The 26520-nt window shown below is 37.1% G+C and overlaps 1 protein-coding gene and 1 long non-coding RNA gene across 2 annotated transcripts; both read left to right on the top strand.

Moving 5' to 3' along the window:
• Positions 1-9126: 9126 nt before the first annotated feature.
• On the top strand, positions 9127-23718 carry LOC131323664 (uncharacterized). The gene is made up of 16 exons (XM_058355510.1): positions 9127-9458; positions 10428-10540; positions 12660-12709; positions 13231-13464; positions 13648-13800; positions 14347-14442; positions 14539-14559; positions 14966-15130; positions 18497-18691; positions 19766-19797; positions 21442-21542; positions 21626-21698; positions 21865-21896; positions 22772-22862; positions 23014-23125; positions 23222-23718. Exons 1-16 carry the CDS (start codon positions 9193-9195, stop codon positions 23504-23506), a joined length of 2019 nt encoding a protein of 672 aa, XP_058211493.1. The 5' UTR covers positions 9127-9192; the 3' UTR covers positions 23507-23718.
• LOC131321740 (uncharacterized) lies at positions 10548-12436 on the top strand. Its single transcript, XR_009198618.1, has 2 exons — positions 10548-10919; positions 10957-12436. It is a non-coding gene; the product is annotated as an uncharacterized LOC131321740 (long non-coding RNA).
• Positions 23719-26520: the final 2802 nt, after the last annotated feature.

The following is a 26520-nucleotide window of genomic DNA, read 5'->3' as shown; positions in this document are numbered from 1 at the left end:
AATGAATCGGTGATTTGGAGATCTATTTGGGAATTGAGTATGATTTGGAGATTTTTCTGAAAATTTTCGGGGATGGGGTAAGAGACGGTGATATACATATTCCCGCCCAGAATCTGTTCCCCTTTTGCTCCCCGCCTCGTTCTGTTCCCGATTTTCCGAAATATATGTACACTCTTTAGTATTACTTACTATATTTTTCTAGGGGTACTTCTCATTCTCACTCTCATTTAACACTTTTCCACCGCTGCACACACCTTTTGTGCTCTACTACTCTTTGTTGTTTGGTTGTCTGTATTGTAAGCTTGTGCTCATTTTACTTCAGTTTCACCTATAAAAAGTTTTTTTTTTTACTTCAGCTTCAGTTATAAAATCCTTTATAAGTTCTACATCTTGTTTTGAATCTTTTATTCGTTAAAAGTTTCTTTTTTGCTCTCTATTGTTCAGCAAATCTGATTTTTTTCTTTCTTTTTAATAAAAACTTCAGATCCCCGAATTCCCACGGGAATTCTCTTCCCCCATTTGGGGTGGGGATGAAGGGAAAAAACAAATCTTTATCGGAAATCGGGACAGAAATGAGGAAGGGGTTCAGGGATAGTGCTCTCCGGCCCTCATCCATCCCCATTACCAACCCTACTCCCGAAAGATGGTGTCGGCTGCTTAATTTTGGAATGGGCCCCGTTGTGCCTTTGGCTGGAAAATTTATATGGTGGTCTTGGGCACGGCATTGCCACTTGATGCCTAACCCTTATCCATCGTATATTTTTACGGAGTCCAATACTAGTATATGAATCTCCAAAAAAAATGAGTGGTGAATAAAAGTATTGGATACCGCGTGACGGAGCCCTAAAACTACTAAATACTTACTCGGCAGGCTGATGTGCGATCATTTGTGCAGGTCTAAGTTTGAAAATGTGATTTGATCCGTTTCTTTTAAGCTTGACACATTATTAGATAAGCTTATGAAAAACAAAGTCAGAAAATTACATTTGTCTGAGGTTGTCATCAATGTCGAATAACCAATCCAAAAAAATGTGATTTGTTAATTGAGTTACCGATGTCCGATTGACTTGATTTTTTGTTTTGAGTTATCCGCCGCGTCATGCACTACAATACAAATTGAGCAATTCGAGTCACGTTGATGAATAATGTAACGGTCTTGCTATTGTCAGTCTACTGGGTTGACGATAAACACACTAGAAGACAAAGAAAATACGTATTTCGGTGTACTTTATATACCCTTTATTACACATTTACACACTCATTATTATCGGCCCATTGGGTTGATTTTAGAATTTTCCATAATGTAATACTCTAGTTAACATAAACATGCATTACTCCCTGCATTACAAAAAAAAAAAAATCTCATCAACCAAAACCTTGAACCAAAAAAAAATATAGTGCCTTTGTTCGGTTCCCATTTTTGGAAAATATTTTTGATGTAATGAGTGGTAATAAGTAGAGAGAAATAGATAAAGAAAGTTATTAAGAAACGTGCAAAGAGAAAAATGGGTTTCTCAAAGATGGAAACCGCTAGTTAACATAAACGTGCATTACATTTTAGTAGCCACGGCATCATGCATGAAAGCGACCAATAATCTCATGGCCTCTTTGGTCGCATCTACGAATATAGTACTAGTTAGGATTGGCAAACGGACAGGTTTTGGACCGGTTGAAATGGGTTAAAAGTGAATAATCCATTTAACGAGCTATTTTTTTGCAAATGTTTTTGAATGATGCTCCATATAGCATGTACTGAAAAACAGACATGGCTCATCTCCAATCACCTAAAGGGGTGTGGATGAGGCCATTGGACCCGACAATTTGGTCCGTGAGCCTATCCAGGGTTTCGTTCTGAAGATTTGGAGCGTTCATTATTTAGGCTCTGATATGTTTATCTACCTGGACTAGCTTAGTTTTCATCATTCTTATAAGATGAATGCGATCCCATACTTTTGGGTAGCTAAATCACAATCAGTGGCGGATCCAGAAAATTCAGACAGATGGGTCACTTTTCGAGCATAAATTTAATAAAAATACTCACAATCCAATACAAAGAGAACATATGTTCAGAAAAATATAACCAGAATAAAAAATAAACGTTAGTGTTTCCGTGTTCAGAAAAAAATTCCCGATATTTTCAGGTGGGTCATGTGACCTGCCTGTGCCTACATTGGATCCGCCCCTGATCACAATGTTTCAGAAGCCGGGCCAGTTGTCCCGACGGTTGTGTGGCCGTATTTAAGCGAAGTGAGGTTGTAAGTTTAATTCCTATGTTCGAGGATGTTTATACTCTTGTTGACGGGTTGGATTCGGGTTAGGGTAATATAGGTTGTTCTAAAGTATTAAAAAAAATAAAAAATCACAATGTTTCAGGAATGAGCAGAGCAACTGATAGAGATTTAAATCGAGATGCTATAAATTTACGAAAAGAGATGCAATAGACCAGAGTGAAAAATGGGGGAGAAGATAAAGAAAGAATGAGAGTATTTGTTTTTTTTTTTTGAAGGCAATGAGAACGACAATGGATTTTCACACCTCCATTTATTCAAATGCACTCTTTTTTGTTTTTGTTTTGTAAGGACATGAAATTACATGATTATCCTTTTTCTGTGTGAAAGAAAAAATATGTGAAAGGTAGTTTTATAATTTTACATAAATGAAAATAAAAAAAAAGATTTGCATTTAAAAAAAAGAGAGCATGGAAATCAATTTGGGAAGGGAATTGACCAAGAAGGAGAGAGTGTGGGGGTCTCATTCTCATTACAGTGGCATTATGGTTAGGTGGCTGGCCATGTGCAGAGTCCTGTGCCACCTGGCCCATTCAGAGAATCCAAGGCAAAGGGGTGTTTCCAGTGATGAATAATTCCTTGTCAAAGTTGCCTTGGATGCGGGTATAGCATAAATCTGGACATGAATGTATAGCCATCAAGAATTATTTTAGGCACGCACCCCGTTAATATTTGACATTTATCGTGCGGGATTTACTTGCATCGAATGGTTATAGACTCATACGGTCAAATAAGTGCACATATATCTATGGGCTCATTTCTTATTCAAGCATATGCGTATCATCGTCAATGAGTTGGAAATTGGATTTTTGTAGCAGAATGATACCATCCTATCTCCTTTTCTATCTTTGAAGCTTGATATATATTGTCTAAGAGTCTAAGGTAACTTGCACTTATTGTACAAAACTCTGAAATAACCAAACATGAGGGGGGCAAAATTATGTTCCATACTTCGTGAAATTTGAACTGACACATGGTACTCACTCACTCTATCGATCCCATTTTGTTTGTCTTTTTTTAAATATTTGTGTTAGTTTTCAATCGTTTATACGGAATATATTTTAACATGAATCTCAAAAAAATAAAAATACAGTATAGATCTTATTTAATAGTTCTTGATGGGTCTACAATACAAAGTCTTCAAAATTATGAAAAAAGATTATAGATTGGGATATAATATTAAGAGTTTAAAAAACGACGCGAATAACAAAAATAGACTAACAAAATGAGACGAAAAGAGAGAGTAATTACCTAATGCTTATAGGATCCGCGATAAATACTCATGCCCAACAAAATTGCGTAAGTTTTAAGAGTGTTGGAATCACAAGATCATACGGAAGAATATTTATATTGGGTTTTTCTAAGACTTTCTTAACAATCATATATTCATGTGGCCTATTAATTGTATGAATGTCAAGTGATTGTATTATTATTAAAGTAATTGTAAAGGGGATCCAAAACCACGTAAATAGTTTTAGCCAAGAGACACTTGCACTCAATATATTTCCATAAAAGGTAGTGAAAATTACTCACTTTTTCAGTAAAAGGTCAACGGACAGGTTGGATTGGCTCAAGTCCTTACTTAACCAAGAAGGATTTAGACCCAAGTTTATTATAATTTGGTTAATCTGCATTGGCCAAAGCACTGGTCCAAAAGAGGAAACTTATTAGCCCTTAATTATGCTGTCTGCTTCCCTTTATGAGCATTCGTCCAAAAAGCTGCAATTTTCCAACCAGGCAAGCATGGTTTCATAATTGGAACTCTAGTTCCAATTTGTAGTTGTAGGAAAACGTGTTTTTCAGGCCTGGTGAAAAGGATATAGGAAATTAATTGTTCAGAAAAGAAAACTGAACAGTTCAGATTCACTTTTAAGACTTTTTTTTCTTGGCAGTTTCTTTGAATCCAATTTCATGGATCTTACCATTTTTATTTTTATTTTTGGCATATTTTTTAGGTGAAAGTACACGAAGACCCCCTCAATTATCTTATTTACTCATGCAGACCCCCTGACATTGAAAACTGTCTATACGGATCCCCTCAACTATATGAAATAAAAAATTAGCTAATTCTTTTAACAGAATGATGGAAAATGATGATTCTATCCCTTAAAAATCGCCCACACTGACTCCCTCGTCTATAAAAAAAGAATGTCCACACGGACCCCTTCATCTTAACAGTTTTTTTAACAGAAGGGTACTGATTAGTTAACAGTTTTAGTTAAGGGGGCCTGCATGTGCAATTTTAAATGTTAAGGGGTCTCCATGAGTAAAAAGTATAGTTGAGAGAATCTTCGTGTACTTTAACCTATTTTTTTGGCACATAGAGCGAAATTCATTCTTGATAGTGGTATACGCTTCATTTTCGATGCACTTTTTGTTTTAAAATTTAGTCTTTGTACTTTTAGGTTTTGCTAGCTTAGGAGTTATTTTCGCTCCGTTTGCTTTCTTTATGGGAAGGAAATTGCGTAAATGAAAGACTTTGAGTACAAAGTCCTGGGATATGAAACCCGTAGCATCATTAACAGTTGAGATGGAACACAATCCGGAGGACCAGAGAAAACAATTACCATGTCTGTCATTTGAATGACTCAATTGAAGGAATTAAGGATCTCTCCATTTTCTCTGATCTGATGAAAACATCCAATGTTGTTGCTTGTAAATTATTACTACCATCAAAGATAACACATAAACTAGGGAAAGTCTTCAATACACACCTCTTTAAGGTGTGTACCATATGCACCTATTGTGTGGTTTATATTATGCCACCTCATAAAAAATTACTTGTAGGACCGGTCATTCATAACATTTTATTTCGTATCGTAACTTTTATACTAAAAATTCGTAACTTTTCAACAATATGATTCGTAACTTTTTAGCAATAGATTCGTAACATTTTGGGATTCATAACATTTTGGTGTATTTTAATAAGGGTGCATATGATACACACCCAAATAAGGGGTGTGTATTGTAGCACTTCCCGAGCAAAACATTCACCAAAATGGTAAGGTGTTAGGTTGTAATTAATTAATGATTCGGCCTTCTACACCTAACATTGTACTATTATTCTATTACAAGAAGATTGCATTGTCTGCGCTTAATGAGATTTGATGTCTGCTGATGATATACCAGCTGTGACTATAATGAGGAATCCCAAGGGGCCAAGCGGTACCTAAAGAGTGATGCTACAGGTACCGACGGGGTCGGTACCGAAATCGTAGGGACGGCTGCGCCGGGCTGTCTCCGGCCACCGGACGGCCGATCCGAGCCGTCCAAAAATTCTATAAAAAAAAAAACGAGGGGGTCTTCGCGGGAATCAATGGCATCCGAGGTGTGTAAGGTGCTTGATCCGAACATCATTTTTTCGTATATATATGTATATTCACAAGTATATACATATATACACGAAAAAAGGGTGTTCGGATCAAGCACCTTACACACCTCGGATGCCGTTAATTCTCACGTTCGCCCCCTCGTTTTTTTTTTTTAGAATTTTTGGACGGCTCAGATCGGCCGTCCGGTGGCCGGAGACGGCCCGGCACGGCCGTCCCTACGATATCGGTACCGACCCCGTCGGTACCAATATCATTTCTGGTACCTAAAATGGTACTAACATGGATCAACCGTAAATTCAAATATTTTGAGTTAGAATCTTGGCAGTCTCTTGGAGATAGGTCGTAAGAGAGAAAATTCTTATTAATCCCCTAATTTCCGGTGTGAATGACTGCGTTTGACCAGCCAAGGAGGAAATAGTCAAGGTGCGTAAGCAGGGCCACCCCAATGGGGAGGCCCAAGAGGCCGCCGCCTTGGGCCTCCACATTTTGGACCAAAAATGGGGCACCCCCTTCCTAAATAAGTATATATATTTTCTGTGTGTAATTATAATACAAATTCCTATAATGGTTCAATGGTAAATTGTTTGTTTTTTTACATAAGTTGGCTAGGTTCAAATCCTGGTAAGGTACTTTTTTGTAGTGTTTTTTTGCCAAAAAAATTTCCTCCTATCACACAAATTGGGACTGTTGTGATTCAAACTTGAGTCTACTAAATATTATTGCAACCGTACAAGCCATTAAGGCCAAAATATTTACCATGTTAAATAGTATGAATGAAAATTATATATAAAAAAGTATTTTCATTTATTGTTTTTAAATTAGAAAATTTATGTAGGGCACTATTCCACCACTTGGCCTAGGGCATCCAAATACCTTGGACCGGCCATGTGCGTAAGTTGGCTCGGACAGCCCTAGCAGCCGGAGAGAGAGAGAGAGAGAGAGAGAGAGAGAGTAAATTAGTCCATTAGCAATAAATACATCTAGAACTACGCGCAAATAACATAAGTAGGAGTAATAATTAAGATAAGGCCAATCTTTTTGTCCAACGGGCATACTCTCTTTATACCATTCGGAATCGAAATCCCCTATAAAGATTGGTAATCCAATGTCATTCTGTAATTTCTGAAGGAAATCATAATTTTAAACTATTGGGTGGTGATCGCCCGCAGTCAACCTAAATGGGTCAATCCCTACATCCGAAGGCCATCAACAAGAGGTCAAATCTTTCGTACCGAAAAAATACTTGTACCTCTGTTCCGATGCAATTTCAACCGCATGATTTCTCAATAGTCTCCTTTCAGGAAGAGTCATTTGTGCAATCCTACGGATGACATTACACGGGAACAGAGGCACGAGCATTTTGGATACAGGTGATCCGAGGTGCACCAGCAAAGCTGCTGAGCCCGAAAGAGAAAGAGAATGCATGAGCGCTAGCTGTGCATCTGTGAAATGGTCCAGCATTGTCTAGGATAACGTATAGCATGTGATTTTAGGGTAGGAGACATATAATGGTGTTTCCCTCCACATGTTTTATGTCGATAAGCATAATTGAACTAGCCTATGATTATTGAAGCTTTTGGTCAAGCTAGCTAGCTCAAATTGATCAGTACTCCATCTATAAACCTACTTTGATCAGTGTCCATATAATTTTAGTACTTGTAGTTTTGACTAGAGGACAGTTGAGTAGCTCTATTGGTTTCACCTCATTTTGGTTCGACTAGTACTTTTTAAGTATAGTGGTTCATGTTTCCCTAAAGTGCAGAAAAGCTATATTTATGGCAACCACAACTATATAACCATATTTATTTATTTTTTGGGGGAGGGTGCGATAAGAAAGAGGAATTTATTAATATCTTCAAAACAGTTTACAAAGATTAGAAGAAGCAATGGCACGACGGCATCACTATTGGGAATGAGCATTCTAACTAAGTTGACAGTTGACACATACGCTCCCGACAATAATATATGCCACCCAAGACCCCTAGATAAGATACCGTTGGCAAGATGCCAACCATAAGCAACAAGAAATTAGACTAACTAGAACAAACAAGACCAAACCAGTGTTAACAAAAAAAAACTCTAGCTAAACCAAGACAAGATAAAAAATAACAGAATACTGCAAAGAAAAAGAAGCACTCCTAAGACCAGCAACAACATCTGGCACTTCAATTAGCACAATGACCACACTCCTTGTGAGCATCACCATTTTCAGCAGAATATTGAACCAGCAGAAAACTGCACCAACACACTTCAGGTATTGACCATCCAACATTGCAGAAACACCGAGTTTATGTGCTTATCCCAGCAAGATCACCCCGATTTCTTCTTGATTTTGGATAGCTTTAAGTTCTTCACACCATCCAAGCAGCGGATGAAGAGTCTTGAATAGTATTATCCTTAGCATGAGCTCTAGAAATTGCCTACGCAGAAGCCCTCACCTTGCATTGTTCTACCACCTCAGTCCAATGCAGATTTTTATCATTAAAAGCTATATCATTTCGGCTTAAGCAAATGCTCCAAGAAACCGCAAAGAAACCAATGAAGACAAGAAGACCAAATATTCCAAGAGATAATGCATTGAACAAGCAAATGATGTGTTAATTCTACGGCAGATTGACAGAGAGGGCATCGTGTAATCGTACCTTCAGGTAAAAATTCCCATGAGATCAGTAGCTGCCTTGTTGCGATTCTGTTCCAGAGACAAAGCCAGCAGAAGAACAATTTTTTTGCTCATAGTACTGAGTCGATCTCCCTTGGCGATGGTGTGCAAGTTTTGCCAAATATAATCTTAGAACCAAAATTTGGCACAGCAAATGATTTTGTCAATGGTTTTGTTTTGGCTCATCAAACATGAAATACTCCGTATTCCCAAATTCATGTTGATCGAATTTTGATATTTATGTGATCTCAGAATACATTCACTTGAGGTGAATGTGTTTCACGGCTTTTATGCATCTTGGCCGTGAATAGCACCCCGTGCATTAATTCCAGTTACTTTTGAACCCATTTTGGAGTCCCTTCGACGATCCAAGTTGTCCACGTTGATTGTAGAGCTCGTCGAGTATAATTACCACGTAAAATATCAAGGCAAGCTGATACAAGACTAATACCTAATCGAAGCACATACTATATGATCATTTGGTGTCGCATTCTACTCTACAAGTTCTACAATGTTCAGGTTCGGATCATCAAAGTGACTCTAAAATGGGTTAAAAAATGACCGGACTACTCAGGGCATGGTTCACAGAATCAAAGTCAAATTGCATAAAAGCCACTTCCAATTTTCTTCCAGTTTTTACTATAACCACAAACACTTATACACATTTATACAAATTCTCTCATATTAAGTGTGGCTTGTGTGCTAAGTGTTTGTGATTGTATTATTGATTTTCCTCACGCTGGGAAGATCAATCGAATTTTTACGTCCACGTGTATAAACACTATAGGCCAGCCAAAGATTTGATCTGCCATGACGTGGCGATAAACCACCACGACCACAGTATCACACGATCAGTATACAGTACTCTCTCTCTCTCTCTCTCTCTCTTCCTCACTGGAACTCCAAATATACGATGGATTCGTATACGATGGCCTTTTGTGCGTACGGGAAGCTGAGTAGCCTGTGCCTCGTGTCCACCGACGGCTGCGGCCGAATGAGAAATCGCCGGGGGAGAAAGTGTGTAGTCGTTCGAGCCGCGTCCTCGTTGTACGAAGAGGGCCAGCTGGAACGACCCAAGTGGACGGGGGAAACCCCTCTCTCTCGTCTCGTCGGAGCTCTTATCTCCTTCAAGCCTCTCTACTCTGTCCTCAAGCTCGGCGCCCGACAAGTCCTCATCAGGTCTCTCTCTCTCTCTCTCTCTCTCTCTCTCTCTCTCTCGTGGTATGCTTATACGTATTTGATCAGGTTTTATATGAACTATGCTAACAACTGCTAAAAGTATGTCCAATCATGATGGATTTAGGTTATCAAAACATAATTTGGCACCAGTAAGCTAAATTGTTGTTAAAAAATAGCAAAACCATTTTTGGTTCCAAATTTGGTGGCAATTTTGTCTTTGCCAAATCTGCCACGGTCAATAAATTTGGGTTGAGATGAGTTTGAGCCAATGAGCTAGGTTTGAGATTGTGCTAAAAATACACCAAATCTGCGTAGTAACATTGTTATTTTTATGAAACTATAGCGAGGTATAATATGGCTTTGACTTGCTATAAATAGGCGATAGTTAAAGATGCAGACAATTTCGAAAAGTTAGAGCGAAGGTATGCATTTTCCACTCGCAGTACAATTTGACATGCTTCTATGCGCTGAATTTGATATGGCATGCCATGATGCCAAGTGGATGAATTAGCATTTTAGCCAACTCCAACCAAGATAATTACTTTGCTCTAAAAAACTTAGTAAAATAAAATAAAAGATAGAAACAAGACTAAAAGTGAAAACATACCCAAACATTGAATTTGGCATATAGGTCAGAGTGGGTATTTTAGAGGTGTTTTTTTTTTCAAATTCAACATGCCAAATTGCCACATAAGCCTTGGCATCCCCAAGTTTGAAGTTGAGGTTGGAGATGCTCTTAGAATGCATTTTAAAATACTGAGAATGCATTTTAAAATACAGTAAATACGGTCCAATGGCCGTGATTAGCATTTTCCATTCTCGTACATTTATGGATATGTTTATACATACTGTTATACTTGCACATTAACATGCGAGTGTACAAAATTATGATTCGGTTTTTGTATTTGGACTTGATTTTGGGGAGGGAAAGGAACTCTGAAAATACAATTGGTGTGTGGTGATGAACAGTACGGCAGAGAAAACAAACATTCCATGGCGGGAGATGACGAGGGAGATTCTGGAATCTGAGGTTTACAAAGAGATGGACAGCATTCAGAACTCGTCGATTGTGTACCCTGACTGTAAATTTCTCAATAGCTCAAACTTGTTCTTTTCTATTGAAGTGTTAGGATTTCATTGAAATCTACCTGAAGTTGGAATCTGACGTTCTGCAATCCTCTTTGAATAGGACTTTTTAACACGGGAAGATACAAACTTATTTGAGGCCCGAAGATTAATATACATGGGCGAGTTGAATTTAGCTGCTTAGTTGCATTTTTCGCATCATGATTTTGACAAAACTACCTTGCTGGGGCTAGTAGCTTTTTTGTTCGTTTTTTTGTTTTCCTAATTAACAAGGGGCTTAAATTTGTTGGTGAAGAAGAATGGTATTTGGTAAGTGGCATATTTAATGGCCCTTGTTGATTAATATACTACTTTCATGGGTTTTATGAACTTCCAGTGTGTGATTTATTAGTGCGGTGTTTTGGAGTTATAGGTATTAGGTAAGTGATATCAACTGCTTCACTAGCTTGTGGGCTGTGCCTCCCTTGTTCAAGAAAATCGTTAATTACCCCGAACTTTTTTTACATAGTATAACCCTAAGTGCTGAACGGCAATGCAAGGGTGAAATCACACATCAGTAGTGAAGAAAAATGTTGATCTCAAAGAAAACGCAGTGTGCGTAGGAATAGGTACAATGGTTACCCAAGTAGTTTTTCTGTCACTAACAGGCTAAGGTGGAAATTTTGCAAGAAAGAACTGTTCTAAAAGACTAAAACTCCAATGGGAACTCCAAATACATTATCGTCATTGTTCTGCTTGTTTGAGATTTTTCGAGTGAAGGTTCTCTTAGTTGGGGCTCATTCTTGTTACATGGTTGAAGTCTCTTGAGTTTTGACTGAGAAGATGTACTGATCTTTTTAGGACAATAAGACAGAATGCCATGCGAATAGAATACGTCACTTCCGATTGTGGCAGTGTTGCCATATTTTTTGATGTGGACACAATTGTATTCTAGTATATTAGGGAGTCTTTGTTCGTTTTTGCGGTTCTGGTGACTAAATTATCATCTGTCCTTGTCTTCTATGCCATATTTGTTGATGTAGAACACACCTCTACATTTTTCTAGTATGTTAGGGGAGTCTGTGCTTGTTTTTGCGGTGAATCTGGTGACTAAGTTATCACCTGTCTTTGTCTTCTATGGTATTATTGGTTTGCTGCCATGAGTTGGTACTGGTAGACATATGGATTTAGCTCCTAACGTGATTCCCAAGTATCAGACCTTCACTTTCCTTAGAAAATGGTGTGCTATGGCAGGTAATGAGTGAAACTGGATGACCTCACTATTTGAACCCAAGCAAGTAGAAACTAGCTCATGGACTGTTGCTTTGCACTAGCTTGGCCAATTCTTGTGATTGACTTTGTTGCCATCACACAAATTGGCCATTACCCATGCTTTGTTATCACATGTATTCATGCCTTGAATAGTTGAATTCCATAATGCACCCTTTATTGGGGATTTTGGTGCCATATATCAGTCAAGTGGCTTGACCTAGAACTCTAGTCTCTGACTTATGTAAAGAATCCTTCTGGCGATTAAGGAACAAGTTATGAAGAATGATAAAACTTGAGTAAGTTCACGGGCTTAGATTGATAGTCCTTTCCTCCTTTTGAGTTACTAGACAGAACATTGGATTATTCTTTAAGGGAATCAGTAGACCACAAACATTTGTCTTGTAAAGGAAACTTTTCTCTATGTTGACAAGGAAAATGAAGTTATTTTTTAGATGCTTTTAAAAAAAAAAATTTATTTATCTTAGTTGCTTTTCATATTTGTTCAAGAGATTGGACATACCTCAATAGGCAATCTTGGCTACTTGCATAGCTGTTGTTGGTAAGGAATGACAGGGAGTCAAAACATTTGTTGCTTTAAATTTGAATTAAAGAAGAACTAATATATTGAGAAAAAGGAAAAAGAGTAGAAAACATACATGGAGTGCGTGCCAATCCCTTACACTTTCTGATGATGGAGGGAATGTGTATTCCCAAACAAATCAGAAAATTTGGGCAAGAATATCCGTATGACTTTTAATGTTTTTTTTTTGGATCAGCATATGACTTTTAATGTTGATGTACCACATTGCTTTGTTCATTTCCAAGAGAGCTTGATTAATGATGTCTTGACTGTTTTGTGAACAGATTATCTCAACCCTTTCCATGCATATGATGAGGGCAACCTGTCTTGGCTGGTAAATATCTATTTCTTCTCCTAAATTTTAGATGTCTGAGAGTTTTTGTGGTAGTGACATTATGTGCTTGCCCTTTTGGGTTTGTGTCTGTTCTCATTTTTGCATATAGTTTCATGTCCACTATTAAAAAAAATTCTCACAGCGAACCAGTAGAATAATGATTGATGATATGTGCCATCTTCATGTAGAGTGTTATCTACTATTTATGAGTTATTCAGGGATCCATTTGGATGCCCGATAAGTTTACAGTTTTGCAGATTGAGTAACAATGTCATTTTTCCTGACATGGGGAATAAGTTGAGATTTTGCCTCACAATTTAACTGAATTAGACTTTCTATGTTGTCGTCAATACGTGTAGAATTATAAACTTTGTCCTCATATATTCCCTGCAGAATTAGTTCTTGGGTTTTGACTATAGACGAACTTGTAAGCAACTTAGCGTTAATAGACACACTGGGGGAACAATTCAAAACTAAGATATCTGTGATAATTGTTTCAGAATTGGACATCTTAATGGCAGGCTGCAGCAGAAGCTGAGGCAGCAACTATGTCAATGGTGAGAAGAGCAATACCTGATGCTTCTTCTCTAGATGAGGCAAATCAAATTGTTAGGGGAAATTGGCTAAATGCTATTGAACAACATCATCAGCAGTTTTCAGGAAACGCAATGATTGAAAACATTCTTGATATCGGGTGTTCTGTTGGTGTGAGCTCAAGATATCTTGCTAACAAATTTCCTTCTGCTAAAGTCACGGTGAGTGCATAATTTTCACTCTTCAGAAGTAGTGGAAACAAATCTTCCATGTGTTTTTTCTTGAAATGATGTATCATGTACTGGACATTTGCTTATCACCTATCATGGTAGTATACATCTCACAGTCTTTGTACCTGTTTTGCTTATTTACTCATCTCTTGAATCTTGATCCATCTGGTGCAGGGACTAGACCTATCTCCTTACTTTCTTGCTGTTGCTCAGTTTAAGGAAAAGAAAAGCACCCCAAGAAAGAACCCAATCAGCTGGGTGCATGCAAATGGTGAAGACACTGGATTGCCTGCCCAATTGTTTGACATTGTCTCAATTGCATATGTGGTAAGCAAAGAGATCACAATTGATTTGTGAATGTCAGTTTTTTTTATTTCCAATTGGTAGATGAACTACGGATCTTGCATTTAGCTGTACTGCTGAACCCAGCAGTCGTGCCATCTCTGGATTGTCATCAACATACAAGTTATATAAAACATGATCGCTGGAGAAAAGTTTTTTTTTTTTTTTTTCTGTTTGACAGGATTCAAATACTTTCCTTTAGAAAGAGATAATTGGTAAGCATCAAAAGATTGGAAAGCATAAATTGCAGGACTTTGTCATTTTTCAATGGAAATCTTCGGACATCCTTTCGAAAATGAAACAGTAATGAGGTAATGGCAAATGTCTTGATGAGAAGATGGGGCATCCTCGCTTTTGAATGAACAAGGGTGAATATCGATAATGCTCTTTGCATGTACTAAAAGCATTGTTCTATTAAACATTGTAGAACTATCTTCTTATGAAGTCTCATGGAAATAGTTTGTGTTTTTCTTTTGGATGGAAAAATAGTTTTGTGTTAAGTGGTGACAATTGCCCTACATATATATGCAGCTCCATGAGTGTCCCGCAAGGGCAATAGTTAATTTAGTGAAGGAAGCATTTCGGCTCCTTCGACCTGGAGGCACTTTTGCTGTGACAGATAATTCGGTAATTAGACATACTATTATTTTTTTATGATTATGAGATTAATTGTGCTGCTAAAATTAATTGGTTTCTAACTTCTTCCATTACACCTTTCTGCAGCCGAAGTCAAAGATCCTTCAGGTACGGTTCTAATTGCGTTCAACTTTTTCAACAATGTTTACCACCTTCATGAAATAAATGGATTTGGAGATGTTAGCTTTGCAAGATCGCATATGGTAAATGCGATTTCTCACTGTTCAATATTCAAAAGCATCTTTTTTTGGTAATGCAGGGTGTCCGAGGCCGAGCCAGCTTGCGCGCATCTCGGACTAATTTAAGAATTTATGACTTTAGTTATCAAAGCACTGCGAAATTTAAGATTTTTTTTTCTTTCCCTCACACTGTTTGGATTTTGAACGTGTGAAGTAAAAGGGATTTAAAAGAGAAATGAAATTCCTTGTATCCACTCATTTTTTTTTTATAACACATAAATAATGGATCATCAGGTCATTTTTTTTGTGTTCAGTTCCTTACTTTACTGTTGCAGGAACTGTCTCCAGTGCTGTTTACATTGATGAAGAGCACCGAACCATTTTTAGACGAGTACTACCTCACTGATCTTGAAGGGAAAATGAGAGAAGCAGGCTTCGTGAATATCCAAACAATTCTCACTGACCCAAGACACAGGACTGTGACGGGTACCGTTCCTTACTAACGTCCTATGTTTTTTCTCCTCTACCAAACACCTCTCTTTGCTCCCAGGCGAGTACCATTGTTGTTGCAAAGCGAAACGGAGCTGTTATCTTGTCACCTTCCCGTAGAAAACCAACAGAAATGCCATGGTAAATTCAAACTTTTTTTCGGTTCTACTCTTCTTTGGTATGTGTCCCGTAACCTCTTGGATTGCTTGTTGATTCTTAATCAGTGTTTTTCCTGTCGAGTCTTGAGGGTTCTTGAATTGACTGGAGGGTTAAGGCATATTGGTAAGAAACTTGATGGAGATAAATTTGTTGTAGCCACTAGTTTTGAGTGTCTGTAAGTATTAAGGAATCCATATTTTTCTGTCGATATGAATTACACATTTGCTGTTTTTCATGACTCGTAACACTCCTCTTTTTTTCATCGGCGGAAGCCGGTTGTGGATTAATGACTCGTTTCCATGTGTATGGTTGCAACCTTGAAAATGAACGGGAAAATAGTTGGAATTATACTACTTTTTTTGCCATCATGGAAAACAGTTTTTTTTTAAAAATCTCTTTCGATAAAAGTGAGATATGTTTCCTTCAGTAATTCCTTCAGTCCCATATTGCATTCTTGTGAATTTATGAGTCTGAAATTTATTCCATATTTTTTACTTTTCATATCTTTTTGCTTAGATTTTTGTCGTAATTTTTAATCGAAAATTATAAAAATATAGACCGATATTGAAAAAATTCAAATAAGACGGCACTTTAGATAGTAAGACATCTGTTTGATATACTTTTTTCGGCTTTAGTGAATTTTATTTTATTTTTACTTTCGGTCATAATTTTGTATTTTTTAAACTCATTTCGTCTGAAGGGATGATTAATTCCAAAAATATCATGCGAATTTAACAAAAATTCAAAAAAGATGAACAAAACAAACAAAATGAAGAAGAAAAATAAGCTTACAAGAATCGAGAAGTCGTGTCATTTTCAGATAAAAAGCCACTTACGAATACAATTATTTTAATTTTCAAAATCAATTTAAATATTGGAGGGATTACTACCCAAGTATATATTAAAATTTGTGAAAATAACAACATTAAAAAAAGCCTTCTTTACTCCCAAGATTATACTCCATCAATCTGTTGACGGGTGAGCTAAGTCGATCAGCTAACCACCCCTTGTGGGTATATATTTTTTTGTCCTGTTTAATTGTTTATCTGTGTCCTTTCTTTGTATATTTATTTATTTATTATTGAGTAGATAGCGATAGCAATGCGGAAATTGGTTAAAGAATATTCGCCTTTGGATATCCGGCTTCCCAATATTGGTTCTTCACCATAAAACCAAATTTACTAAGGGAAAAAAAAAGGAGAGCAGAGATTACAATAAAATACTACTAAAAAAATACAATAAAATAAAAGGATGCATTTCGAATGAACTTGACGAAATTTAGACAAAGCCCACTCAAAACTTTTGTACTCTTTCTTTTTACTAGCTTACTTGCGCTTCGACTAATTCTGAAACTCATAAGTTAACGATCCGGAAAACCCTCCAGTGGAAACTGTTTTGCTCTTCTTGTAGTTGTAGGGTTGTATTTTTATCTTTTCAAATGAAGTTCGAGCTAAATTCTTTCAAGTTTAATTAATTGCCGCTTTAAAATCTCACCTCATAAAACCACTTGAACTTGAGAAACAAACTAATAAGGAGTAATATTTACTAAAGTTTGCTATTTTTTAAGGGAAAATTTCAAAAAAACCTCTGAACTTTCTGACAACTTGCAAAAAAACACCTGGACTTTCATTATTGACAAAAAAACACCTAAACTTAGCATTCCGTTAGCAAGTAGACCCCTGCCGTCCAATTCCCTCTAGTCCTAACGGATGGAGCTAACGGAAGTCATTAACTTTTTATTTTTTTTTACTTTTTACATTCAAAAATTACTTTTAACTCTTTCTTTTTCTATTGGTAAATAAATATGCAATAAAGTTCTTTTTTTCTTACTATTTATCAAAAATTACTTTAACTCTATTTTTAAACCACTTGTTCAGGATTGAAAGTGTAATCGTTTGTTTCCGAGGCACCAAAAACGAAGAAAAAGAAAGTTTAGGCAGATTCTGTGAATAGTGCCTTTAACTTTTGTACTATTAACCAAACTCATTTCGGTCCACGGAGTTTTTTATTTTTAAAGTACTTATCTCATGTTTTTTGTAAATTAAAATAAGTATTTATTTTAAAAATAATAAATTATGAAAGAATGACCTGTCTTGTAAAGCGAGAATCGAATCGGGGACTCATTACTTAAAAGATTGATAGGTTTGCCTTAGAAATCAAGCTAACAACTCTGCCAACTTGCCCACCAAATTTGTTGATCAAATCAATCATCCTCATCTGCTTAAGGACTTTGCTCTACGAAGGGATCACAAAAGTCTACCAAACCAACGGCTCAGATGAGGAGAACCATCTCATTGCAGTCTTAAAAAAGTGATTTAACAAATTTGAGGAGAGAGACAGAAAATCAAAAGACCACGTGTTTAATCTTCCAACGTTCGTCCTCCCAACTTTGAAACTCTGTGTCCGTCCATGATTATCGGCTTCTTTTAAGGTATGCGTTAAGGAAACGTCTCAATCGCAGGTGATTAAACTGCGCAATCCAAAACAATATGTACGAGCCAAGGAAAATAGTCCACGAGTTCTTTTAGATAATTGAGATAATTGTGAGTCAACTTCAAGATCTAGATAATCGAAAACCACGTTGCAGCTAGAAATAGACGCTAAGGGCTTTTTTTGACCTTTTCTTGTTTTGCTTTTATTTAAAAAAAAAAATTGCATTTGTCAGTTTTGTGCTTGGACTATATCTTGGATATTTCTAAAGATATTCGAGTAAAAGTCATCTAATTTTTACTTTTTACGAGACAAATCAATAATATACAAAAGTTAAGAGCAAAACTGATAAACACTATTTTTTTTTGAATAAAAATAAAATAAGAAAAATCTGAAAAAACCCAAAAATCTTAGCGGTACCTAGCCTTGAATTTAAGACACCAGTTTAAAAAGCATATGCTACTTGATCTTAAAATGGGTTAAAAACTCCCCCAAAAGAAAAAGGAAAAGAAAAATACGAGTATTAATTTTATTAAAAAGAATAAAATTCTTTAGTTGATATGTAAACATTTATTTCTTCTAAATTAATTATATTGCGTCATATCGTCATGTTCTATTGATTGAGACCACCATTTTGCAACGTGACGCAATTCAATTGATTTGGAGGAAACAAATATTTACGCCAACGGTGTACAAAATTTATTCTCTTTATTAAATACTCCAAACCAATAGTCCTATTGGTCCCCAAACTTCGGTGAAATTATCAGAGAAGACTCCTCCAGTCCTAGATTTGCCAAAACTCCTCCGTTGCTCTGCCCCCATCTCTCTCTCTCTCTCTCTCTCTCTCTCTCTCTGCGATCATGAAGAAAGAACTGAAGGAAACGAGTGAGCTCGACAAGAACCATGGCGGCGCAACCGAGAACGACGACAATGAAGCAATTGAGCTTGTTCTCTTTCAAGTGCCTGAATCTTACGTTTATTTGGTAATTCTCTCTCTCTCTCTCTCTCTACATATATATGTACGTATGTATATCATGTTATGTTTATGTGGTTAAGCATGCGCTGCAAATTTTTTATTTTGGTTTCTCGAATCAGTGATTTGTCACTATGGTTGACTGCTATTGACAATCTCTGATTCATATATGTGCTATATTGTTTTCTGCGCGGTAAGAAGGATGACGCCGAAAAAATCAGGATTGGTTTGTTGATTTTGGTAGTTTTTTTAAGGTGCTCTCGTTTTTCTGTCCTCTCCTTATCGCAATTGTTGCCAGAATAAACAACTTAGGGTTTATGAAGATCCAAAGGAAGTACCCTTCTTGTAATTTACTGTCAAATCGAGGTTTTAAGGTTGCTGAATAGTGTCTACTGTCTACTGAAATCTTCTGTTTGTTCATCTTTGTTATATGCTTGAGCAACTGCGTTGTCGATAAAAAAAAAGAAGAAATTATATGCTGGAGCAAGTGCGCTGCCCGATTGTTAGGGCCTTATTTCCAGCTCGCGAATTCCGTAGTTGGATCTCCACCACTTTTCCTTCTCTCCCCTAGGTTCTAGGGTAGAGTAGGTATTTCCAATGTCGAAACCACTGAATCTTTGTTTATAGGTATATGCTGGATGAATTGAAGAATTTAGAGTTTGGTACGTTAGTTTATACTCTAGTTCCAAGTATTATCTTTCCCATTTTTTTTATTATGTTTACGTTTTTCAACTTTTCGGTATCTTCCACAATCAGTTCTTACATGACACCACAACTGGTAGGTGACAACTCGTCAAACTTGAAAAACCTAATGCAAGTTTTGCAACTTTATGTTGTGTTGCAACAATACTACGAACACAACTAAAGTGCACAGGATGAAAGATACGAATTAGATTCATACTAGATGTGGTGCGCAACACATCTTGTTGGAATATGGACCACACACTTCTTTGTGCATTGTGTGTTGGTAACTTATCCAGGTGCCCTAAGTTAGGAATTTTGCCTTTCGTCTTGGTAGGGGTGGTGGATTACAAGTGGTTGTTATGTCTGCCTAATTTTCATCTCTTATTAAATATTTTTGCAGATACCACCGAGAAAAACTGCAGCTTCATACAGGTTTCACCTTGAACTGTTTGGACTTGTAATATTTTTAAATTCCGACAGCAGCAATTTGATTGTAAAGCAAATTATTTTGTATTGTTGGTGGCGGTGCTGCCAGTCTTTGCTGTGAAAACGCCTGCATAGCACCTCATATTGAGCTGTGGCTCTATAGAAACCTTCACCTTGGTACTATTTTTTGTCTATTTTTTTTGGGGGGCCACACCTTGAAAGACAGAGTTCCATTGATGTCTTTATACTTATAGTTTCCACTCAGGTGGCCAAAATCCCTTGGCCTTTTGCCTTTACAACAGATACGGAAAAAAGAACTTAGGATAGGAAGCAAATTCACTGTACCAATACAAAGACGATGAGAACTCTGGATGGAATCGGGTCAAATGGGTGCATCCTTGTTACTTCAAGAGAAAACATAAAATGCTATGGAAAGGAAGAACAGTCATACTGAGAAGTGGTAACTACTCGGGAGGAATGTTTCTGCAGTTATCATGAGCAAAAAGAAGGGAAGGGGATAGGCATTCTGAGCAGTTGTAGTGCCTTTGACTCAGCATGTTTTTATTGCCTAGCTTCTACGGAGAATGAAGGAAATGGCATGGGTATCATACGAGGGAAAGGGGGATGACCTACTAAATGATCTCATTTGATTAGAATGTGCCATCTGAGTTTCTTTATCCATCAAGATGATATTGTGGGATCACATTAGAAGAAACGTTAGAAGAAATGTTAGTGTACATTAGAAGAAACGTTAGTTAGTGGAATTTGATCCATTTCGTTTTCGGGTCAGTCAAACTCACCACTTACAAGTCACAAATAGATCATCAAGGTCTAGGGACAGCTGAACACCTAAAAATTCTTTATGTTCTCCTTTTATTTATAGGATTACTGGCATAGACATCTGTATACTTTTGCGTTGAATGGGGGTTTCAACTTTTATCAGTAGCTTTGTTCTGGATATCGTTGTAGTGATTTTGTAACATCATATGTCATTATGTGTGCCTTGTAGATGTTCACTTGGGATAGACTTGCATATGCATGTTGGATGATGCTATTATCCTTGTGATAATTTACGGGCTTCCATTTTCAGTTTAGCGTATTCTATTTTGTTGAAGACTGTGGTGCTTAAGGGTTTATGGTTTTGCGCAATGAGGATATTTTAAGAAGAAAATACAGATTTTTTTTTGTACATATCTAAATCAAGTAGCTCCTACTTTTATATCTTTGTTCTTGTTGAGATCTATAGCTCATCATTCATCAAACACTGAAAGAAGTTTATTTTGCATATTAAATAATTTGAGTAGCTCCTCCTACATTTTTGCTTTTATTATTGTTAAGATCTAAGCTGACTACCTAATTTGTCCCGCTATCTTGACTCTTAAAGTCTCAGTTGGAGACTATCTGGACAACCTCTGATGCCAACTGCCTAACAGCTTACATGTTACAAGAATTCTTGTTATTCCAAGTACCAAGTGCCACCACAATAATGGCTGCTAAGGAAATCATTTTGCTGTCTAATTTTGTCCAAGTTCATGTGCTTAATATCAAAGAAGTTATTGTACTCGGCGTTTAATCTGCAACAGAAAACCTTCTGTTTGTACATTTGTAGATTGTAAGTTTCCATTAGTTTCAACTTCAAGTTCTCTATAGGGCTGATGAATGGAATGTCAATAAATGGGCGTGGGAGGGGACATTGAAAGTTGTTAGCAAGGGAGAAGAGTGCATTATCAGACTTGAAGATAAGACAACAGGTGAAACGATTATGCTTTGATGTACAAATAAAAAGCTGCAATATTCTGTTGCTTTCATTGATGATAAGATGTTCTTAAAATAGGTGAATTGTATGCTCGGGCATTCTTGAGAGATGGAGAACCACATCCGGTGGAGGCTGTAATTGATAGTAGCAGGTAAATTCTCTCTGTTACCACAACAGAAGTCTATTTTTACTTGTTGATTGGAACAATACACTAATATGACAATATCAAAGATTCAAAATCATGGACTCTTTGTTATGATTTAATATGAAACCTAGTACGTGTACCTCATTTTGTCTTAATATTTCTTTACCTGCAGATACTTTGTTCTTCGCATCGAAGAGGATATTGGTAAGTTATGATGCTTACCTCTTGTTTCAAGTTCTGTTTTGCTAACTGTTCTGTCTTTTAGTAATTTGAATAGGGCAATGAGCGGCAGTATAGTCTTGTCAGGCTATCAGGCAAGATCTTATTAAGTTTTGAAGAAGACTTGGCTTTAGATTAGTTGTGAATAACACTATCAGAAAATATCTTTATGTTGAGTGAAAAAATGAATCCTGAGCTATAATAACTAATGGTAACTAGATCTTGCAATACCTCTGCTGTCATGACTTCTTTTGGACCCTACTAAGAAATTTAAGCGAATGTAATATATTCATATGCCATTCTCTCATTCACAATTCTATTAAACAGAACTGGAGAAACATATAGACTATTGGCCAGTTGGTCTTGTTTATTATCAGTTGGTCACCATTATTGTTATCACTACTACACAGCACAGTTTGCCCTTTTCTCAACATGGGTTTAACTGACCCTATGTTCATTTGGATTAGAAAAGCTATGAAATCAACAATAAGGGCCACTTAGTTTTGTTCTTATCTGATGCAGAAAATCTTCCTTTTCATCAATGCCCTTGCTATTTCTGGCCTGATTAACTTCTTTCTGTGATTCTCTCTGCTAATTAGATAGGATAGCCAATGACTTAGTCCATCATCTGGGTTTTCTCTTAAATACTTCCAGGGTTGATATAAAGGCTGTAAGTAGAAACATTGGAGAGAAAAAGTGTAATCATGTTTCCAGCCTTGTAAGAGTTTTGTATTAAGGTTAATATGTGGATATAATTAATCAGGTCTGTTTCTCTTACACTTCCTGTGTTTTGACCTGCTGATCACAATGGTGTGTCTGTTCTAGTGTTTTTATGGCAATACTGACATGGACCTTTTCAGGTGGCCGCCTCCGGCATGCTTTCATTGGCATTGGTTTTCGAGAAAGAACTGAGGCTTATGATTTCCAAGCTGCCCTTCATGACCATATGAAGTATTCTTCCATCCATTCTCATACATGTTATTTCTTTTTTTCATAAGTTGTATATTGTGCCTATCTTCTTCCTATACAACTGGTTTTTGAAAGGAACTCTCATCAACCTAAAATTCCAGCTAACATTTCTACCTTCTTAAACTGTTTAAAGGTACCTGAACAAAAAGAAAACTGCAGAAGAAATGGAACAGCAGTACCAGAACAATTCATCAGTTGATTACAGTTTAAAAGATGGGGAGACTATTGTAGTCCAATTAAAGAATGTAAGGGCCTGTCTCCTTTTTCATATTTGCGAGTTTACAGAAAGCATGTGTTTGACCAGTATTCTAAATAGGTTATCAACTTTTTGGTGTCAACAGAAAAGTGGTCGGTCCAAGTTTTTCGAGCAGGGTTTAAACAATCTATCCCTAGAGGAAAAGGCCAACCAAAAAGTGTCTGCCATAACTATCAAACCGCCGCCACCTCCACCAGCGCCACTTTCACCGGTTATTACTGTGAAGTCTCCCTCTGACTCGCCATCAAATTTGAGTCTTGACAAAACTTCTGGAAACAGAGAACAATCAAAAGAAGAACATTCTCTAGAAAATCAAACGGCACCGGATTTACCAGATGACGACTTTGGGGATTTTCAAGCAGCTGGGTGATATGGTCTTTGTATCTGATTCACTTGTTTGAAAATTTTCGCATTGTGTTTAGCTCGAGGTTGTGTACATGATCGTGTTCATTAAATGCATAAGTAAACTCTACTGATGTGCTGAAAACTACTCCAGACTGTGCAGTAATACCGTGCCTCAGTACGGCCACAATACTTTTTCACAGAAGGTTTTATATTTATTTCAGAACAAATTAGCGTTGATCTTTGTATGAGTAAGCTGGCTGCTAGATTGCAATGCATTTTTTCTTCCTATATCCGTTTATTGCTTGTGTTAAATTACTGTCAAAATCGACTAGTTAATAACTGTCGCCAATTTTTCTAATGGAAAAACCTGATGTACCGAGATTCTCATTCCTCTTTCAGTAATGCTAGCAGCACACACAAATGTGCGCACACAGAAACTCACATAGGATGGTTGGCTGGGTAGGCCACACACTCTACAGTGTAAGAGAGGGGCTTGGAACCCATAGAGAACTGAAGCGATATGGTCCTCCATCATCTGGCCATCAAAAGCAATGCAATTGCATTAGAAAGTCTACTTCGGGTAGGACTTCGGACAAACGAAGTTCTTGTAGGAAGTATGTCAACATAAATGCTGCCCTGCACGAGGCGGTGACAAAAGGACGTGGCGGAGATCGTGTTGAGGAAGAAACAGTAGCTGGTTTTTTTGTGTGTGCAATAATATGAACGAGACCCTCTTTATCTTGCCGCTGCCTATGGAATAGGGGAGTTTTGGAGGGTTGTGACGGTAGGAAGAGGCTCCTCCCCAGTTAAGAAAATAACTGGACAGTTTCAGTTTTGCAAATTCGGGCCCATTCCGAACCCACCTCAATGACCCAAATCGTTCATTATTGGTGATTACTATTATGTACCGTTGTAGGAAGTATACTGTTTGTACTTGTACTATTGGTGTGAAAATGTATAATTGGTCTAGGTAGCAGTAGGTGATGAATAATTGGTCTTTATTATTCAAGTAAAGACTATGTGTTAAAGTGTCGTACTAATAGTCTGATGTAAATAGTAAAGTTGTATTATTGGTACTCTGTGTAATGATGTATAATGATGTAAGCAACCCCTCCTTATGCCTATAAAAGGAGGGTTCTCCACCGTTGTAAACTAAGTTAGAAAGCCAGTCGGTATTTGCAATAATATTCCAGTCTCTTGTGTTCTTATAGTTCCTTGTTGTGTTCTCTCTACGATCCTAACCTACTTAGTGTTTGTACCCACTTCGTGTCTGTAAATTTTTGTAGACCCCAACGAAAAGTTCAATAATGCCAAAAATCTCACTGATTGGGCAATGTATATACATGTTTTTAGATATTTACAGTGCCGGTCCCGACATTTGGGTTGCCCAAGCCCGACCTTCAGCTTGGTTGTCCACTCGAAAATTATAATCGCAAGGAAGATTTGCAGGGAACCACGCAAGGAAAAATGCGTTTGGGCTCATTCCGGGTCTCACAAAAATCTAGAAAAATATCCAAAAATTTTTGAATTTTATTTTATGGGGCCTTGTAAAAAATCGGCTCCAAGGGATATCGATCGGTAAGTATTACTTTTGAATTCGTTGGGGTGAAACTGCTTAATTCGCCCATATGAATTCAAAAGTAACATTTACTAATGTTCGTTGGAGCTGATTTTTTACAAGCCCCATAAAATAATATTAAAAAATTTATGGATATTTTTCTAAATTTTTGTGGGACCTAGAATGGGCCCAAACGAGTTTTTCCTTATGTGGTTGTCTGCAAATCTTTATTGTGAATAACAGGGCTCGTTGCCCACTAGTGTTAAGTATAAAAAAAGACATACAAGCAACAACAAAAAAAAGGACAAAAACAAGATTATATTGTTCATTTAGCTTGAATTACATCATCCGTCCCTTCTCGTTTTGGCTATAGCGTCCCTTTTTTTTTTTTCTTATCTGATAGTCCTCCTAATTTTCTCTCTTAATAATTTGCCCTCCTAATTTTTTTTTATCTGTTATTTACCCCAGGTATGTAAAAACCTCTCTTTTACCCTCCTAATTTTCTCAAGTATCATAATTTTTTAAAGTAGGTGGAAACCATATATATTTACTTTTTTTAAAAAAATTTGTACAAAATTTTTTGAATGATGCCCCTAAATATATTTTTTGCTGGATTTCTATTTTTTTTTTTTGTATACATACATTTTTTTTTTTTTTGTTGTCCCTTGCCGGGGGTTGCCCGAGCCGGCCGGCTTGCGGGGCTTACCCCTGGCCGGCCCTGGATATTTATCCCAGTACGAGAACGAGCAGAGGATGCATCGAAACATGCAACCAACTTGATTGTTGTCACATTGCTCCTCGAAAGAGAGATGCAAGAAGAGCAGTTCTCCTTTACTTCTGTACCAAAAACTCGACCCCGTTCAAGCTCTGGTACCCTCAAATTACTGCTCACTCTCATCGAGCAGTAGTGGAGCCTTGAGAGAGAGAGAGAGGGAAGCAACAGACGCGAACGATGGCTGTGTAACTAAAAATGGAGACCAAGTCTGCTTTTTCACATATTCCGATACACTTTTTCAATATTAATTTTTAGCATTTTCAATATGGGAATTAATTTATACATTTTCTTTTTTGATATCCACATTTTCTTTTTTGTCTTTTAGCAAAAAAAAAAAATACTTTCAACACTAAAATTCAAAAAAGAAAGTGTGGTTATAAAAGAAAGGAGTGTAAAAAATAATTCCCTTTCCATATAAACATGCAAAATCACGACTGGGCCGTAATTTTATGAAGGTACAATGGCTATGGTTGTACTTGTTGGGCCACCTATAGCATTGTGGACCTCCTCAATCTCAAAGATTCCTACCATTGGCTAGCAACGGTTAACAGCATCTCCAAGAGTCTCGCTCCACCTCAAAATGGGACGAAAATGGCGAGAAAATTGTGAAATCACAGACCCAGAAGACTCACTCCAGCCTCACCTGATTGCGTAGGAGCTACAGTACCTTGCCCGGTGGGGCGAGGTTTTTCAGCCTCGCTTGGCT

Source organism: Rhododendron vialii, chromosome 4a, assembly GCF_030253575.1.
Source record: "Rhododendron vialii isolate Sample 1 chromosome 4a, ASM3025357v1".
NCBI classification, from domain to species: Eukaryota; Viridiplantae; Streptophyta; class Magnoliopsida; order Ericales; family Ericaceae; genus Rhododendron; species Rhododendron vialii.
Note: the sequence above shows the minus strand (reverse complement) of the source record. Positions and strands in the feature narration are given on the sequence as shown.